A 19,217-nucleotide genomic window follows, 5' to 3' on the forward strand; every position below is an offset into this window, starting at 1 on the left:
CTCTCCACTTTCACTTTCATCAAGAGGCTTTTTAGTTCCTCTTCACTTTCTGCCATAAGGGTGGTGTCATCTGCATATCTGAGGGTATTGATATTTCTCCCAGCAATCTTGATTCCAGCTTGTGTTTCTTCCAGTCCAGCGTTTCTCATGATGTACTCTGCATAGAAGTTAAATAAACAGGGTGACAATATACAGCCTTGAGGTACTCCTTTTCCTATTTGGAACCAGTCTGTTGTTCTATGTCCAGTTCTAACGGTTGTTTCCTGACCTGCACACAAATTTCTCAAGAGGCAGATCAGGTGGTCTGGTATTCCCATCTCTTTCAGAATTTTCCACAGTTGATTGTGACCCACAAAATCAAAGGCTTTGGCACAGTCAATAAAGCAGAAATAGATGTTTTTCTGGAACTCTCTTGCTTTTTCCATGATCCAGCAGATGTTGGTCATTTGATCTCTGGTTCCTCTGCCTTTTCTAAAACCAGCTTGAACATCAGGAAGTTCACAGTTCACACATTGCTGAAGCCTGGCTTGAAGAATTTTGAGCATTACTTTACTAGCGTGTGAGATGAGTGCAATTGTGCGGTAGTTTGAGCATTCTTTGGCATTGCCTTTCTTTGGGATTGGAATGAAAACTGACCTTTTCCAGTCCTGTGGCCACTGCTGAGTTTTCCAAATTTGCTGGCATATTGAGTGCAGCACTTTCACAGCATCATCTTTCAGGATTTGGAATAGATCAACTGGAATTCCATCACCTCCACTAGCTTTGTTCATAGTGATGCTTTATAAGGCCCACTTGACTTCACATTCCAGGATGTCTGGCTCTAGGTCAGTGATCACACCATCATGATTATCTGGGTCGTGAAGATCTTTTTTGTACAGTTCTTCTGTGTATTCTTGCCATCTCTTCTTAATATCTTCTGCTTCTGTTAGGTCCATACCATTTCTGTCCTTTATCAAGCCCGTCTTTGCGTGAAATGTTCCATTGGTATCTCTGATTTTCTTGAAGAGATCTCTAGTCTTTCCCAAAATTCTTGAGAAATTTGTATGCAGGTCAGGAAGCAACCGTTAGAACTGGACATCGAACAACAGACTGGTTCCAAATAGGAAAAGGAGTACCTCAAGGCTGTATATTGTCACCCTGTTTATTTAACTTCTATGCAGAGTACATCATGAGAAATGCTGGACTGGAAGAAACACAAGCTGGAATCAAGATTGCCGGGAGAAATATCAATAACCTCAGATATGCAGATGACACCACCCTTATGGCAGAAAGTGAAGAGGAACTAAAAAGCCTCTTGATGAAAGTGAAAGTGGAGAGTGAAAAAGTTGGCTTAAAGCTCAACATTTCAGAAAATGAAGATCATGGCATCCGGTCCCATCACTTCATGGGAAATAGATGGGGAAACAGTGGAAACAGCGTCAGACTTTATATTCTTGGGCTCCAAAATCACTGCAGATGGTGACTGCAGCCATGAAATTAAAAGACGCTTACCCCTTGGAAGGAAAGTTATGGCCAACCTAGATAGCATATTCAAAAGCAGAGACATTACTTTGCCAACAAAGGTTCGTCTAGTCAAGGCTATGGTTTTTCCTGTGGTCATGTATGGATGTGAGAGTTGGACTGTGAAGAAGGCTGAGCGCTGAAGAATTGATGCTTTTGAACTGTGGTCCTGGAGAAGACTCTTGAGAGTCCCTTGGACTGCGAGGAGATCCAACCAGTCCATTCTGAAGGAGATCAGCCCTGGGATTTCTTTGGAAGGAATGATGCTAAAGCTGAAACTCCAGTACTTTGGCCACCTCATGCGAAGAGTTGACTCATTGGAAAAGACTCTGATGCTGGGAGGGATTGGGGGCAAGAGGAGAAAGGGACGTCAGAGGATGAGATGGCTGGATGGCATCACTGACTCGATGGATGTGAGTCTCAGTGAACTCCGGGAGTTGGTAATGGACAGGGAGGCCTGGTGTGCTGCGATTCATGGGGTCGCAAAGAGTCGGACACGACTGAGCGACTGATCTGATCTGATCTGATATTTTGTAAGTTTATGTATTTGTGTTTCTTTTTAGAGTCCATATATAAGGTATGACACAGTGTATTTCTCCTTCTTTGTTTGATTTACTTCACTCAGTATAACAATCTCTAGGTTCATCCATGTTGCTGCAAATGGCATTATTTCATTCTTTTTAATGGTTGAATAATATTCCATTGTATATATATACACCAGATCTTTTTTTTTAATTTATTTATTTTAATTGGAGGCTAATTACTTTACAATATTGTATTGGTTTTGCCATACATCAACTTGAATCCGCCACGGGTGTACATGTGTTCCCAATCCTGAACCCCCCTCCCACCTCCCTCCCCATACCATCCCTCTGGGTCATCCCAGTGCACCAGCCCCAGGCATCCTGTATCCTGCATCAAACCTGGACTGGCGATTCATTTCTTATATGATATTATACATGTTTCAATGCCATTCTCCCAAATCATCCCCCCCCCCCCATGGACAGCAGCCCACCAGGCTCCTCTGTCCACAGAATTCTTTAGGCAAGAATACTGGAGTGGGTTGCCATTCCCTTCTCCAAATTGATTATAGGTGCATTAATTTATTTCTGGGTTTTATATCCTGCTGCATTGAGCTATATTTCTATTTTTGTGCCAGTACTTGTAATTTATTTTGAAATGCATCAAAAACTAAAATGAACCAATGAAGATAGAAAGAGTTAGATAGGTTAATATTAAACAAAATACAACTGATATTCGTTGCAAATCCAGGTGGTGGAGAAAGGGGTGCCCACTGTACAATTGTTTCCACTTTACTGCAGGTTTGAAATGATTCATAAGAAAAGTTTGGAAGAAAAAGAATTTACTGAATGATAAAAATAAAGACATGGGTGTAGCCAAGCAGATCATAGTTTACACTGGGTGACAAGGGGCTATAATAAGAAGAGGCCAAGGGCTGTGGGAAGCCAGAGGAGCCAGCTGACTAGGAAAGATTTCGGGTTTGAGGCACTCTGAGAGTAAAGTCTCAGTACTTGGAGCCAGCAAGCTGAGGAAGGTCTTCCAGGAAGTCTAGGCCCACACTCACCAGTCTCTTCAGCAGGTGGGCTTAGAGCAGAGGCTGGATGTTAGAGGGCATGGTTGTCTGGCTTGGGGGCCTCAGCCTTCGTGGTCAGTGGGTTAGGGCAGTGGCCTTCTCAGCTTCTCAGGCTCTGCGTAGAGGATGGGCACAGAGGAGCACAGGCCTGGAGGCATGGAGGCCAGAGGGGCCTCTGCTTAGTGCTGGAGGGAGCCTGAGAGGCTGGAGAGGTCACGTGCCTCATGCGTACTCCCTCCTGGCATTCCCCTCATTTGAACCTTGGATGTATTCAGAATGACAGCCTGATGAACAGATTCTTCTGCTTTATTTGGGGTCCAGCTTCCTGCCTTGAACTTCCCATTTCAGTGACAGTCATGCTGTGTGGCAGCTTTTGACAAGACGACAGCAGTTGTTAAGGTCAGAGCAGTACCGCAGGGCCTCACTGGCAGGGCGTGTGCAGCAGGCACTTGCATCCCAGTCAGGTCACCACAGGGAGTGAATGACAGTGTCCACTGAGGTCTAACAGGCCTGTGAATGTCCTGGGGACATGATCAGAGAATGGCAGCTGTCGGGTTGCTGCACAGCTGGGATGTGCAGGAAAGGGCTCTGCACATATATAGGGTCTCTCACCACACTGCACCGCCGCTCACAGGGTCAGAGACAGGAGGAGTCAGACAGATTCCACCCACAGAGGGCTCAACTAGAGATGCTTTCATCCTGGGTGTTCTTTAACCACTTCCCTCCCCAACCTGGACTCAGCAGGAAGGTGGGGGCAGAGCCAGGGGTCAGTGATAGAAGTCTTAAAACCAGCTCCTGTTGGTGAAAGCCACTAGTTGCTAGACTCTGTGCCAGTCATTGGGAACTCCACTGGGTCTACATCTCACTGAAGATCTGATAGTGGGTGTTGCTATTTCTACTTCTTGGAGATGAAATTGGAGCTGGTGGACACTCAGCAACTCGCTTCGGTTTTGTCTGTGGGAGGCAGAGCTTGGATATGAACACTGCTCTAGACAGATGCGCATTAGTCAGAGAGCACAGCCTATTGCACTGTAGGCTTGCAGTTCAGAATTCTGAAGCCAGGACCAGCTTCCTGGGTCTGCGTCCAGCTGCCTCCAAGCTGGGTGCTGTTGCCGGTGGGAGCTTGTGCTTATCCACCCATCTCAGCTCTACAAACCCCAGTGATGTGGGTGCTTGAGCTGGCACACACAGAGCTCATCAGAGAGAGGGCTTCTAACAGAAACACAACTGCTCAGGGTCCTCCCACACTGATGCAGGGACCCCAGGGGAGACCCTCCCATGGGAGAGAGGGCATCTTGTCAAGTTCCAGATCTCAGGGAGAGGCCATCCTAATTGGGTGTACTGTTGGCTTTGAGAATTTGCATGGGTGCCTTTGTCAGATATGTTCTTATGATTCTGGACCTGAACTTTGTCCAGTTCTTTTTTCATCCATTGAAATATTCATACTTTTCTTTTCCATTTTCCTGATGTCGTAAACTCAGTGATATTTCAAGCCCTGAACCAGTTGCGTTTCTGGGATGATCCCTAATTCGTCTTGATGTATTATCTCTTTTTTATGTTTAGTTTCATTTCAGTTGCTAAGTATTGTTGAGGTTTTTAAGTATCACTAAATATTTAATTTTTAAAAGAAGCTTTGGGTTTAGATTTTAAGAGCTAAATTTACTTTTGTCATCTGTTTTGCAGGATGTGTTCAAGTCTATACTATGTGGTGTACCTTCAACTCATTCAGAGCTCTGTCAATAGCCTCTCAATAAATCCGAAAGATAAAAGTAATGAAACACGTATATGGGCTTCCCTGGTGGCTCAGTCATAAAGAATCTGCCTGCCAATGTGGCAGATGTGGCTTTGATCCTTGGGCAGGGAAGATCCCATGGAGAAGGAAATGGCAACCCATCCAGGTAGTCTTGCCTGGGAAATCCCACGGACAGAGGAGCCTGGCAGCCTACAGTCCATGGGATCCAAAGAGTCAGATACCATTTAGTGACTAAACAGTAACAGCAACATCCACAAGCCCCTGGCGTATACCTGTTATACAATCACACATTTACTTCTGTATCAAAACACTTATATTCTGGACAGATTTATATATAGTCCCCTCACATGCACATAACACTCACACTCATGTACACCACATAACACCACATACACCACACTCATGTACACCACACACACATACTATACACCCTCCACTCAAAGCACACATACAACATATACACAATCACATCACATACAAAAACACACCACAGACACCTCCGCCCACAGTCACAACACACTTATGCCACATGAATGCATCACACACACACACACACACACACACACACACAAGCACTTCTGTCTAGATCTGTGACTTGGCTCTTACCTCCTAAACAGACAAAGTGTGTGTCCCCAGCCATCATTTCCATACACGAATTTTTCACGAGCTGGAACAGAGGGGTGGCAGGGTCAGGGAGACTGATAGCAGGGACATGGGGAAAAGGCAGCCCATCTCCCCTCTCATGTTTAGCCCACACTCACCGAGGCAACAAGCTTTTCTGCAGAATTGAACTCGTCCATCCCATATATTTGGTCCTTTCTTTCTACAATATTATGTAGCTGGAAGGGAGAGGAGATGGTTGGCACACAGCCAGGGGTTGAGCACACAGCAGGTCCTGGCCCAGGAGACACGCTCTTGCTTGCTGCCATGTTGGACTCCAAGGCCACACCCTGGCGTCTGTCAGCAGCCCACCCTCAGGGAATGGAAAACTTCTCCACCCACACCTCTGGTGTGTAGGTTTACACAACACTTGCTATTCATCTGCCATGACTACCTGTTGTCCAAACACTTGGGCTGGGGTAGAGGGTCATTTGCTAGGTGACCCTGGGACAGCTGCCTTTGAAAGCTTTCCCCAGCTGGGCTCAAGGGTGGCACTTGGTTATCTGTTCTGAATTACCTGATCTCTTTCATAGTCTTTTACACCCAAGCAGTAAACCTTGGCCCCCATATCCCGAGCTTGTTGAGCCTAAGAGAAAAAAAGTTTTGAGTGGAAACACCCAAACACATGGAGCACAAAGCTGATACTGGTGGACAGCGCTCACTTCCTTCTTTGTGTCCTGTAACGTCCTTGGTTGCAGTGGCCCCGCAGTCAGGGTGATAATCAGGCTGGGAGCACTGCTCTCTGCAGAAGAAGCAAGGAGTGGCCTGGTCAGAAAGGCACCTGGAGAGACCTGTTCACACTGCTAGGCCCCCAGCACTGCTCCCGCACCTCTGCCTGATCCAAGTAGCCACTATCAGATGCCTAGAGAGGAAAGGCCTTAGCCCAGGACCCACGTGACAGGTGAGGAGCCTGAGCCTGGCTCAGAGTGCTTCCTAGTGACCCTCACTAGGGCAAGGTGGCACAGCCTTTATCCTGAATGGCAACTGCAGATACTTCCCTGGCAAGGACAAGCCTCTCAGCTGAGCTCAGGGAGGAGCAGCCAGACTGACTGCCAGAGGCTTGGGCAGCGGCCCCGCCCAGCTCCCTGCCTTCGCAGCAGCCTGTGCTTCCTTCCCGATGAGGCCGCAGCCCTACAGTCTACATGCCGGTGGTTCTGGGCCGAGCACAGCCTTTCCCACTGTTGGAAGCACGGTCACAGGATGAGAGTCAACCACAGGGGAGAGGCTGAAGGGGCAGAGCCAGGGCCGTGGTGGACAGAGTGTGGGCAGGCAGGGGCACCAAGGCCTCTGCTCCCCAAACTGAACTCTGTTCATTGTCCCTGGAATTTCTCTTCTTTTTCATGCAACCCAACTGTAGGTCAAGCACTTGATATCTAGTAAGAACCAGGAATGTAATAGGTGATCCCATGTGGTTCTCAGGAACATCCCTGGGGGAGCTTTTCATCCTCACTACAGGGAGGAGGAACCTGCAGCACAGAGAGGGCAAGGAGCTCGCTCCTAGAGTCAGTGCCAGGAGCTGGCCGAGGAGGGTGTGCACCAGCCCTCGTTGAGGCCCGGGCCTGGCTCTGTCCCCTCTGAGCACAGTGACGTCACCGGGCAACTTACCTCCTGAGGTAGCTTGTTGAATCTGTTTATTTGCCTGCAACAAATTGAAGGGAAGTTGGGGGAGGGCAGTCAGATGACCAGATAATACTCTAAGAACTTGACAAAGCAGAATAAATTCTCAGAACTGTCTTTGTACCTTTATCAACCCTTCCTGCAAGTTTGTGGCTCCTGTAGGCACTATATTCTGCAGTCGGCTAAGACCACGACTTATTTCTTGTCTGAAAAATCAGAAAACAGGATAGAGGGAGATGCTGGTTGATCATTAAAAAACAGCCCAGCTGTCCTGACACCATTCTCCCCTGTGCAGACCTGCCTGGACCAGAGAGAACACAGAGGTCCTGTCGTGCCCTGTCTGCCCGTGTCTCTGCCACTGGCAGGACCTAGGCCTCGTCTCTCATCCAGTGAGCCTGGAGGATGCAGCTGTGCTGGTTCCGTAACTCAGGGCTGGCTTTCAGAGTGCTCCTCTCTGTCTCTGGCATCCAGACCTCAGGGGGCTCCAGCAGGGGCCCTGCCTTGACCATCTGTGTTGAGAGGGGAGCACCCGGATGTGCACCTGTGGATCCAGCACCCCCAACATGACTGGCCGTACTGCTGGCACATAAGGGGTCCCTGGTGAGGGGTCCCTAATGAGGGCATTATCCTCCAACAGGGAAGGCTGAGTTTGAGAAGTCACTCTGCTGATGCTCCTGCCCTGTCCCCCACCCCTGCCGCAGACCCCTGTAGTGACTTGGTCCCTCCAAGCCACTTCCGTCTCTGGATCGGCGCTAAGGGCGGTTGTCAAGGTGCTCCATCAGAGTCTAGGGCTCTTGGGCTTCTTGTGCTCCTGAAGAAATAGACCATAAGCTGGAAAAGACGCCCGAAGACTGTTCATGCCAGCAGAAAAGCAGTGATCCCAGGCTGCTGCAGGGATCTCTGTTGGCCTCTGTTAAAGCAGATAGCAGGGGATGGGACTGGGACACACCAGGGGGTGGGGCTTATGTTCAAGCTTATCTGGTGTGATGGCTGAGCTGTTACAGAAAGTCTTAAAGAATGTGGTACCTGAAGGCAAGCGCTTGCCTCAGGCAGAAGGGATTCTGCCATGAGCTGAGATCTGAGAGCCCCTGGTCCTGCCCTGCCTGACCTAGCATGGGAACTGAGGAGGCCTATGACCAGGACCAGTGGAGGCTGAACCAGGCCCTGCCCACCCCGCTCTTCCTGTCACTTTTGGGAGGATTTCTTTTATGTTGACAGCACCCCCAAATATGCCAGAACTCTCATCCCTCCACAGTGTCTGGCCCAGATCTGAGATTCTCCAGGCTTCACTCCTGCCTGAGCCTAAGTTTTTCTTAGGCTGCCCATGCCATCTCTCCACTGGTTCCCCTGCCCTCTCCACTCAATCCCTCTTCCCAGCTCCATGCGTGGAGAGAATACTAGCCTGCTTATGCCCTCGTGAAGCCTTTCACATCTTAAAACTCCAAACCTTTTATCCCCTTCCCTGATCCCCACTTCCCTTCTGACACTTTCCCTTGAGAAAGACAGCCTCACCTCCACTCTCCAGAGAGGACTGGGAGCCCCTTAGGGGTCTCCCCCACAGGTAACTTGGTTCAGACTCTGAATCCTCTGCCTAAAGGAGTCAGCGGTCCTCCTCTCCCCAGTGGGCAGCTCCTCTATCAGAGGCCCCGTCTCTCTCTCTCTTCCGCCTGCCTGACAACTCCCCCTCACTTTCTGCTTGCACCTCACACTCACTCAGGTCTCTCTCTCCATAATGCAGACCACAGGGACACACAAAACCACGCCTTCCCCAGCTCACTGAACAGGAAGCCCCAGTCCCTGCTTCTCCTGGGAGCCAGGCCTGGGGAGTGCTGTCTCCATGCACTGGCACCCCCACACTCTCTGGGTTTCAGTCGTTTGTACTATGAGCGTCTTGAGCTCCTGGATGCTCATGAGCTCCCTATCTTCCACCTCAGGCCTTTGGGCATGCCTAGGATGCTGCTGTGTCATGCTGCCCTCCTGACCCCAGCCCAGCCTGGTATTCAGAACCACACTCATGGGCTCCCTTGTCTCAGAGCCACCAAGGGGTCAATCCATGGAAGCTCTAGCACTTCATCACGCCCATCCCTGCCGCCTGATCTGACTCTGCCTCCCTGCTTCCCGCACTGGCCCTGAGCAGAGACTGACACACAGAGCAGGAGCCAACACAGGCCAGTGTTCACAAAGGGCCCGCATCTGCTCCTCCAGGTCCCAGGAGTCCTCACAGTGAGCCAGTTCTAAGAAATGAGACAAGGGCTGAAAGGACAGGACAGGTGGAGGATAGAGTTTAGATAGGGTGTAGATATCTAGCAGGATGTGGTCTCTCAGTGCCAGCTCAGCCAGAGGTCAGTGGGGGCCAGGGAGCTAGGACTGCAGGATCAGAGTAGGCACCAAGGGGAGCCCAAGATGGTTTAGTCTGCACCCAGTGGGTCCTCAGCAAACCCCTCAGTTTCGTGACCCCTCCCACCATGCCTGCCTTGGGGTATTGAAACAGCACTTGCCTGTCTGAGGTGAGCTTCATGACGGTTTTGCCCTGCGTGGAGGAGGTGATGAAGGACATCTGCAGGTTAGGGCTGGAGAAGAAGTATGCAAATGAAGCCAGTGAGCGGCCATGACGTGGGTGCTTGCCAGTTTCCCTGCTCCCATTCCAGCTCTTCTCCTTGGGGCCATTTCCTGAACCCCAGAGGTTCCTACACCTTAGTAGAGGATTCTGAGGCCTGTTTGCTCCACCCCTATACTCCCACCCCCACTCCAAATCTCCTTCTCTCTCTCTCTCTCTCACACGCAGGCACGCACATGGGATGTGCACCAGAAGATGGCACCCACCCACTTTTGCACGAGTCTCTCAGCTGGCCTCTTTTCTACTCTAACAGTCTTTGTAACGTCACTCCTTTTCCCTCCTTGCCCACCTTCCCCATGTCCTGTTCATATCAGAGAAATTATTCTACCTTGTTTCACCTTTCACACATCTTCCCCTTCTCCTCATCCAGTGATCCTCATTATTTTTCATCTTAATTGCTGCCATAGGTCCCAACTGTGCTCTCTACTTGTCTTGGCTCTTGTTACAAATCATTTTGACCATTGCTATCAGACTTTTCTACCTGGAGGACATCATGTACCATATGAGACACTTAACTCAAGAATCAGCTAGAGCTCCATATTGCTCACAGCCGGAATCCTAAGCCCCTTGGCTTGGCATTATGAGCCTCAGTGGTTCTGGCCCCATGCTCTCCTGTTCAGAGTCATTTCTCACCCTTCCCCTGAGTTAACCCTACTGTCCAGTCAGAGAGACCACTCACCCCATCAAGAAACCTCCTTGATTGTTCCTGTTATCCTGTCTTTCCCCATTCTTTGAATCTAGTTCAAAATTTCAGATCCCCTAGGAAGTCATACTTGGTTTTTAAAAAAGAAGTCTTGCTTTTCCCTTAAAGTTGCAAGTAATTCCTTTGCACATTTCTTTTAACCCTTGGCACCATTTAACTCAGTATTTGGTTACTGGTTTGCCTGTTTCTTAATCTGTGGGGTCTCAAGGGCAGACTATGTCCCTTACAATGTGGCTTGACTCAGAGGCAGGAGTCTTAAATGTGCTGAGACCTGATCGAACCAGATTGATCTGTTCTTTCTGCTTCAGAACATGCCCCTCCCCAGGCTCTGTGCTCCTGACCATAGAGACATCTATGAACTCCAAATCTAGAGAGCTGTGTCCCCAGCCCAGAAGAGGAAACCCAGCCGTACTTTGTGTACTTCTTCACCATTTCATCCACTAATTTGTTAATGTCCTTCCAAATATTATTTGCCTTCTGTGACCTGAAAACAAAGAAGACCTGAGTCAGAGACATGAGGGGCATCCATCCTGTAGGTGGAGTTTCTGCTTCTCCAGATTCCAGCAGAAACTTTAGAAAATCCTCCCATCCCAGGTAGCACAAGGCTGCCACACTCCCTTAGTGACCTCAGTGGGTCACCCTAGTAAGAATCACCCTAGGGTCACAGTGATTTTTGTCACTGTGAGTGCTGGGGAGGCTGATCAACCGCATTCATGTGCAGGGGGTTGAGGGACTTTGGGTGGCAAATCAGGAGGGTCAATTGTTTTACTTGGGGCTCAAAGACAAGAAAAGAGGGATGATGTGTTGGTTATAAAGGCCTCCAGTGATTCTGCTGTGTTGGCTCTCACTGTCCCTCACTTATGGGCACCCAATAGGCACTGGCCTCAGGCCAGGGAGGGTGTGTTACTCAGAGCATTTTATTTCCATTTCTTCTCATCAGTCTGCAAAGCCGAGCCACTCTGGACACTGAGGGCCTTTTCTGGGACCACTGTCTGGGGAAGGGCTGAACATGCCGTGGAACACTGCTGTCCTGGCATCATGATACCCCACCAGCAGGGAACCTCAGGCCCTTCTTTGGCCTTCCAGATTCTTGTTCCCGTTGTCTTAATGTTATTGCCAGGATGGAGACAGAGGAGGCTGAAGGGTGCTGTGGCCTCAGTACCCCTTATGTCTAGGTGGGAAGTAGTTATATGTGTCCCTAGCCACTCAGGGTTCGAAGGTCCTTGCAATCCCACACCTCTGCAGGCTGTACTAGGCTAGGTTATGAAGGGCAAATGTAGGTCTTACTGGCTAAGTGTTTGTCAAGGTTCTGCACATGGTACGGCTGTAACTGAGGCTGGTGCCCTGTCTTGGGCTCTTTTCCAGTGAATCTGAAAATGAGTCTGAGGAACCCACCACGAGCTCCTTTCTTTCACCTCCAGTGATCACCATATTCATAAACATGCTGAATGTCAAATGTGTGATTCCTTTATACCCAAGAGGACCCTTCTCTTTACCTTTCCTGCTGCCCTCTAGGTGGCATCTAAATCTGTCAAGAGATGGTGAGTACAGCAGCTGTTGGATTACTCTAACAACTTGAGGATTATCATTTTTGGAGCACGTATATACCCATCACTTTATACGCATGATTTCCGATTCCAAAATGCCCCTATGATGCAAGTAAGAAAACTGAGGCTTTCACAGGTCAAGGAATTTGCTAAAATTTCCAAGGATACCATGGATTTAAGCCCACATCTAGCTGAAAAAGCCATGTTCTACACATCACACTTGTCAGATCTAGGTGTTATGGTTGTGTCTGATAATTGCTTTGTGGTGAAGTGTCAGATCCTCTCAGTCCACTCGTAACACACACTTTCTCTTGGAAGCTCCTGTGCTAATGTGTCAGAAAACTTCCTAAGTACTGGTACCATGTTCTACTTTCCTTCTCATTACTCCTACCTTCTGTGATTCCTCTCAGTAAAGAGGATCTTCAAAAGAAGGGTTTTCAGGAAACAAGTACCTTCAACCCATGCAGCTTTTCTGGGAGAATTTCCAGTTTGTGATTATTTTGAAAGAAGGTCTAGATTCTAGAACATATGCACACACACACACACACACACACACACACACACCCCTATGAGAGCGCATGGACAATGGACAACACCTCAGAGATCTACAGGTCCCTTAGAAAAGGCAGCATGGAGCAGAGCAACTATGTGGGCTTTTGACACATAGAGCTTTAATCATGATTTAGTGCCTCCTCCTAAATGAAAATAAAGAGACGAGGATTACCAGAAATTTGAGGACATCTCCACTATTAAAACTTTAGGTCAAAGTTTTAATGATATAGTGATATAGCTGTGCTGAGATTAGAAGTTGCTGGGGCAGGATCATGCAGGGGAGCTGAGTTATAAAAATGTTAAATTTTCCTCCCCCATGGCAAAAAGTCAGTAAGGAACTTGCAAACTCATACAGCAGGAAACAGCCATCAGTACAAGCACTGTATTAGAAACATGATCATAATACCAAAAGAAAAGTCTGGGAGATTTGTAGATGGCTACCTTTGGGGAGTGGTATCAGAAATGAAGGAATTCCCTGGTGGCTCAGACAGTAGAGTCTGCCTGCAGGCAGGAGACTCACAGATTTTTTTTTTTTAACATTGTAAATTTTGTAATAGTGTCTGATTTTAAATTTATGTTTAAGCATGTCATCCTAAATTAAAATATGAAATTGCAAACAAAAACTTGTAGCATGGAGAATGGAACTAAATGGCAGATTCTAAAACTCCAAGTCCTCATTCTCCCATGGACACATTGAGTAAACAACAATAAGCCGTCAGCACCAACTTTGTAGGAACTCTGGAAGTGAGAGTGTTAGTCACTCAGTTGTGTCTGACTCTTTGTGACTCCATGGACTGTAGCCCAACAGGCTTCTCTAGTCCATGGAATTCTCCAGGCAAGAATGCTGGTGCGGGGTGCCATTTCCTACTTTAGGGGATCTTCCCGACCCAGGGATCGGACCCAGATCTCTTGCATTGCAGGCAGATTCTTTACCAATAAGCTGTCAACACCAACTTTGTAAGGACTCTAAAAAACAATAAAATGTTAACAATAAAGCAAATGTGCAATCACGAAATAGTTCTCTTCAAAATGGCATAAGAGTTTTGTGGCAATTTTATTCACCTTTCCCCTACTCCTTCCCTGGTACAGTGGCCATTTTGATCTTGATCAGTGGTCCTGTTGCCAAGTTCTCCTTGATTCCAGAAGAATCAGTGTAGATCTAACTTATGAATTATTATGTACATCTCTTTAAACCTGTTTGGATGAATATTAGAATGCTCAAAAGTAGGTGTATACAAGGGAATTAAAAAAGCCACACATATGCCAGGGCTAGAAAAGTCCTGAGCAGACCTTTAACTTTTCCCTTGGGTGGGTATCTAGGCTCAGAGCAAGCCTATCTAAGTGGTGGAAGAACGGCCCCAGCAAATAACCATTCTGCAATGGTTGAGAGAAGGGCTGTTCTGCCTGTCTATCTTCTATCTCTCTCTGTTTATTTCTTTTGGGGATGATTTTATATTTGTTCAACTTCTGGAAAACAAGGAAATCTCTATCAAAAATTAGCTGACTACGAGCTAATGAAACAGCAATTCCAGTGATTACAGACAGCAAGGAATATTATTTGCAAAAGTAGTCTGGAAAAGTTTCAATATAAACTGCTGCCTACTTCTAAAATATCATTCTACAATAACAGAAGCACACATCCCACAGCCCATGGGAAATTCGGACTTCTAGAACAACCGCATTACAGTTTAAAAACAATTTTCAACAGAACATACAGGAAATAGAACATTGCTCATTCAAAAGATATAAATAAATTTACAGAAGCCATTCCCATGGATACCAAGGCTCCAGACTTTCTAGACAAAAACTGGAAGAAGCTCAGAGTCAAAGGAAAATAAGGACAAATAAACAAAATCAGGAAGACAGTATATGAGAAAAATGATACTATCAACAAGAGACATAAATTATTAAAAGAACAAACAAATTCTGGAGCTGAAAAGTTCCATATTTAAACTGAAAAATTCTTTACAGTGGTTCAATATCAGATGTTAGCAGACACCACAAAGAACCAACAAAGCTGAGGACAGGACAACTGAAATTATCGCGTTTCAGGAGTGGAAAGAAAAAGAGTGACCCAGCAGTCCCACTGCTGGGCACACACACCGAGGAAACCAGGAGGGAAAGAGACACATGTACCCCAATGTTCATCGCAGCACTGTTTATAATAGCCAGGACATGGAAGCAACCTAGATGTCCATCAGCAGATGAATGGATAAGAAAGCTGTGGTACATATACACAATGGAGTATTACTCAGCCATTAAAAAGAATACATTTGAATCAGTTCTAACGAGGTGGATGAAACTGGAGCCTATTATACAGAGTGAAGTAAGCCAGAAAGAAAAACACCAATACAGTATACTAAGGCATATATATGGAATTTACAAAGATGGTAACAATAACCCTGTATACGAGACAGCAAAAGAGACACTGATGTATAGAACAGTCTTATAGACTATGGGGGAGAGGGAGAGGGTGGGAAGATTTGGGAGAATGGCATTGAAACATGTGTAATATCATGTATGAAATGAGTCGCCAGTCCAGGTTCAATGCACGATACTGGATGCTTGGGGCTAGTGCACTGGGATGACCCAGAGGGATGGTTTGGGGAGGGAGGAGGGAGGAGGGTTCAGGATGGGGAACACATGTATACCTGTGGCAGATTCATTTCAATATTTGGCAAAACCAATACAGTATTGTAAAGTTTAAAAAAAAAAAAAAAAGTGAAGCGAAGTGATCAGTGACCTGGTGGTGAAATGCTTCTAACAATTTTGATTTGGCATTTCCTAATTCAATTCTTTGGAAGGAATGATGCTAAAGCTGAAACTCCAATATTTTGGCCACCTCATGTGAAGCTTTGACTCATTGGAAAAGACTCTGATGCTGGGAGGGATTGGGGGCAGGAGGAGAAGGGGATGACAGAGGATGAGATGGCTGGATGACATCACTGACTTGATGGACGTGAGTCTGAGTGAACTCCGGGAGTTTGACAGGGAGGCCTGGCGTGCTGCGATTCATGGGGTCGCAAAGAGTCGGACACGACTGAGCGACTGGACTGAACTGAACTGAATTCAACTCCATGTATGCTCAGATAAATTCTTAAAAATTAAATTGTGCCTCAATTTACCACTTAATATCAGAAATGGCAACTCTGAGCCCCTCTCCTTAGCGCACCCGGGGTGACACTGCCCAGAACCCTCATGTCTGATGTGGGTGGATCCTGAAGTCCTGCTTCTCTCCTCTACATCAATCCTTCTCTCCCTCCACCTGTAAATCTCACGTGGATACTCCTCTGGGGCCCATGTCCCTATTTTCTCATTGCACACACCTGCCCCAGGCTCCTGTCTGTCTTTTCCCAACCTCTCACTGGGCCTCCTTGAACCATTTTTTCTTTTCACTCTGCCTCCTCCTCTATCTGTCCTCCTCTGATCAATCCTACCCAAGAAGAAAATAGAACATTGCTTCTAGTCCTTCTCTGGCCCTGAGCATCGTCCTTGCCTCATCTGTAAAACAGGGGTAATAACATTGATTCACATTAATAACAGTGATGAAATCACTTTTCTCCTCTACCCTTATCCTCAGTGTAGGGACACAGATGGCTTCCGCCAATCAATTCTGCCTGGAACTCTGTTGCCTCCGCCTTCAAAAGAGCTCTAGTATCTGGCCCTCATCACCACCCACGCCCTACTGGACTGTAGTACCATTATCTTCACCCTAGATTCCTGCCCCAGGCCCCTCACTGGTCTCCCAGGAGGCCCTACACTTGGTAACCATCAACTGTGTCTCTTTTAGATCACAATCCAATTGTACATGTTCTCTGTACAAATAACATGCAGTTTCTCCCACTTCTCAGCTTCCAGTCTGTGAGCTTGGCCTTCCCGACCAGCTCCTTAGTATACTCTCTAGTTTTGATCTCTGGGTGGGGAAGATCCCCTGCAGGAGGAAGTGGCAACCCACTCCGGTATTCTTGCCGGAAAAACCCCGTGGACAGAGGAACCTCATGGGCTACAGTCCAAATGGTTGCAAAGAATTGGACATGGTTGAGTGACTAAGCACACACACACACACACACACACACACAGAGCGCTTTCCATTCTCCTGCCTGGAAATCCTCCAGTATGCTTATTCCCATGTAAAATATTGCTTATTCTCCCCTTTATTTATCACTTGTCTCTCTTCTAAAATGGAAGCTCCAGGAGGACAAAGACTTTACTGAATTTTGTTTTCTGCCTTATCCCACCTTCCCCCAATGGTGGCTAAAGTATAGCATTGCTCAGTGATTATTTGTAAATGGATGAATTAATAAAGGAGTGAATGAATAAACAGGACTGCTAATATCATGAGTGGAATGTCCCAGATGACTTCAAAAACACTAACTAACTGGTAGCCCATCTCCCCACCAAGGGCAGTGAGGGCTGGATCACGGTCCTCTGGAACACAGAGGAGTGTCCAAAGAGTGGGGCTCTGCCTTCCTCAGTATTTCCTCCCATAGTGAAAGTGAAGTCGCTCAGTCGTGTCCAACTCTTTGCGACCCCATGGACTGTAGCCTACCAGACTCCTCCCTCCATGGGATTCTCCAAGCAAGAGTACTGGGGTGGGTTGCCATTTCTTTCTCCAGGGGATCTTCCCGACCCAGGGATCGAACCCGGGTCTCCTGCATTCCAGGCAGACGCTTTAACCTCTGAGCCACCAACTAAAGTTCCTCCCATGCTTTTACTCTTTATTGCATCAGATGCTGTAGTAGGAAAACCACCTATGAATTGCCCTTCATCATCATCACAGCCTGGTGAAGTGGATATGAAGATCATTGTACAGATGGGGTCACTTGTGGCAGAGAGAAGTGGGTGACTTGCCCAAGCCAGTGTGTTTGGTAAGAGCCAATACATTGGAAAAGACTGTGATGCTGGAAAATATTGAGGGCAGAAGGTGAAGGGGGGCAACAGAGGATGAGATGGTTGGGTGGCATCACTGACTCAGTGGACATGAGTTGGAGCAAACTCTGGGAGATAGTGAAGGACAGGGAAGCCTGGGGTCCCAAAGAGTCAGACATGACTTAGCAACTGAACAACAATGTCATCCCACTGTAGCCACAATCCAGGCTTACTCCTGCTGACCTGGGGCTGGGAAATTAGTGTGTAGGGCCCTTTCTTGGCAACGCTCGGCTCCTTTTCCCATTTGTAGAATCCAGGATTCAGTCCTTCTACTCTCACCAGCCTCTGGGTTACTTCATCCAATGTCTAGGAACCTTCCCTCTTTCCAGTTGATTATATATGCAAATACTTTCCCTACTCTACTTCCAGAACTGTTTTAATAATGACAGATGTGCAGTAAAGGGATTTGGGGACTGTAAAGTGCTTCAGTGATACTGAGAGTCATATCATTGTTACTGCTGAATAAGTAAAATGCATCCTCAGCCCTACAGAGGAGTTGACAATGGGACCAAGGCAATATCTGCAGTGTGAAGACCTGCCCTTCCCTTTCCTTCCTTGAGGACCAGAAGGTACTTAATGAGAGGCCCAGGTTCCCCAGGGCCATAGGCAGACAGAGCAAACTATTCAGAAAGTGCACACAAGCATTCACATGGGTGTCCAAGTTGTCAAAGAAAGCAAGAAAACATTTAGAACCTGCAAATCAAAAGACTTGTAAGCAGTGACACCATGAGAATGTTTAACAGATGACATGTCAATCTCTCTGGAGGCAGTAGAAATAGAAGTCACTGGGGTAAATTAAAAAACTGAAACCAAACAAACCCAGAAATCACAGTGAGCTTCTCCCAAATGCCGAGAAGACAGCACTTGGCAATCAGCTGCCCCTCCAGCTGATTAAGGGACACGCAGGTCACAGATCCAGGTCAAGCTGATGGAGAGACTGACAGCCATCCAGAAACCCTGTGGTGTTTTGTTTACTTTCCAAAATATAAATGTCCCAGGGGACAAAGGCCCAGGGCACTCCTAACTCAGGAACAAGGAGGACACAGAGGTCTGTTCCTTGGGTCTAATCAAACATGAAGTGGTCCTGCAGACAGAGGTTCCCTGAAGAGCACCGGGGCCAGGCAGGAGAGCCACTCACGCGTCCACTATGAAGTACAGGTCAAAGGCACCCTCGCAGGATTTCAGCTTCTCCCAGGTGCTTCCGTGATGTCTGGAGCCCAGGTGGAAGCTTCTCGAGTTTGGGGGGTGGTGCAGGGATCTCCCTCGGCTAAGCGGCAGAGGCTGCAGCCCGAGCATCAGGAAGAGCACGGAGCCCAGCACCCCAGGCCCAGCGCTGCCCATTTCCTTTGGTACCCGCCGTGGTCCCACTGGCCCTGGCCATCAGGCCATCTCAGGCCGTGGCATCTGCTGCCTCCGCTGGTTCCCAGGGACCCCACGCCTCCACCCTTTCACCGAGGTGTGCTGGTGCTGTAGGCCCCCCTGATATCTGCCCGAGTGCAGAAGAGGCAAGAGGCTGGCCCTGGGGGATGGTCCCACTCTCTGCACAATCCTCCTCTGCCCCAAGGAGGCAGGGTTTGCAGTGGTGTCCCTTATGAGGGACAGGATGGTTGGCATGGTGACTTTGTGACCCGTAGGCCTGCTCAGGGTCCTGCCTACTGACAGTCCCAGTAGGGAGGCATGGGGCATGGGGGAAGATGCAGCTTCCATTTGTTCTTCATCCCAAACATTTTCAGGAGGCCATAATT

At 47.8% G+C, this 19,217-nt stretch overlaps 1 protein-coding gene across 2 annotated transcripts in view; it reads right to left on the minus strand.

The window, feature by feature from the left end:
- Positions 1 to 19,020, minus strand: part of LOC139180337 (uncharacterized) — a 42,751-nt gene extending 23,731 nt beyond the window's left edge. The window contains exons 1-10 of one of the 2 annotated variants that reach the window (XM_070781803.1): positions 18,611 to 18,641; positions 10,857 to 10,928; positions 10,070 to 10,222; positions 9,623 to 9,694; positions 7,249 to 7,330; positions 7,113 to 7,146; positions 6,170 to 6,249; positions 6,025 to 6,093; positions 5,609 to 5,686; positions 5,454 to 5,514 (exon numbers count right to left, since the gene is read on the minus strand). In XM_070781803.1, coding sequence (XP_070637904.1) covers positions 5,454 to 5,514; positions 5,609 to 5,686; positions 6,025 to 6,093; positions 6,170 to 6,249; positions 7,113 to 7,146; positions 7,249 to 7,330; positions 9,623 to 9,694; positions 10,070 to 10,146 — 553 coding nt within the window. In that variant the 5' untranslated portion in view covers positions 10,147 to 10,222; positions 10,857 to 10,928; positions 18,611 to 18,641. Of the gene's footprint in view, positions 1 to 5,453; positions 5,515 to 5,608; positions 5,687 to 6,024; positions 6,094 to 6,169; positions 6,250 to 7,112; positions 7,147 to 7,248; positions 7,331 to 9,622; positions 9,695 to 10,069; positions 10,223 to 10,856; positions 10,929 to 18,610 lie in introns of both variants that reach the window. The other variant, XM_070781802.1, reaches the window with a different exon arrangement.
- Positions 19,021 to 19,217: the final 197 nt, after the last annotated feature.

The sequence above is a fragment of the Bos indicus genome, chromosome 28 (genome assembly GCF_029378745.1).
Source record: "Bos indicus isolate NIAB-ARS_2022 breed Sahiwal x Tharparkar chromosome 28, NIAB-ARS_B.indTharparkar_mat_pri_1.0, whole genome shotgun sequence".
Taxonomy (NCBI): domain Eukaryota; kingdom Metazoa; phylum Chordata; class Mammalia; order Artiodactyla; family Bovidae; genus Bos; species Bos indicus.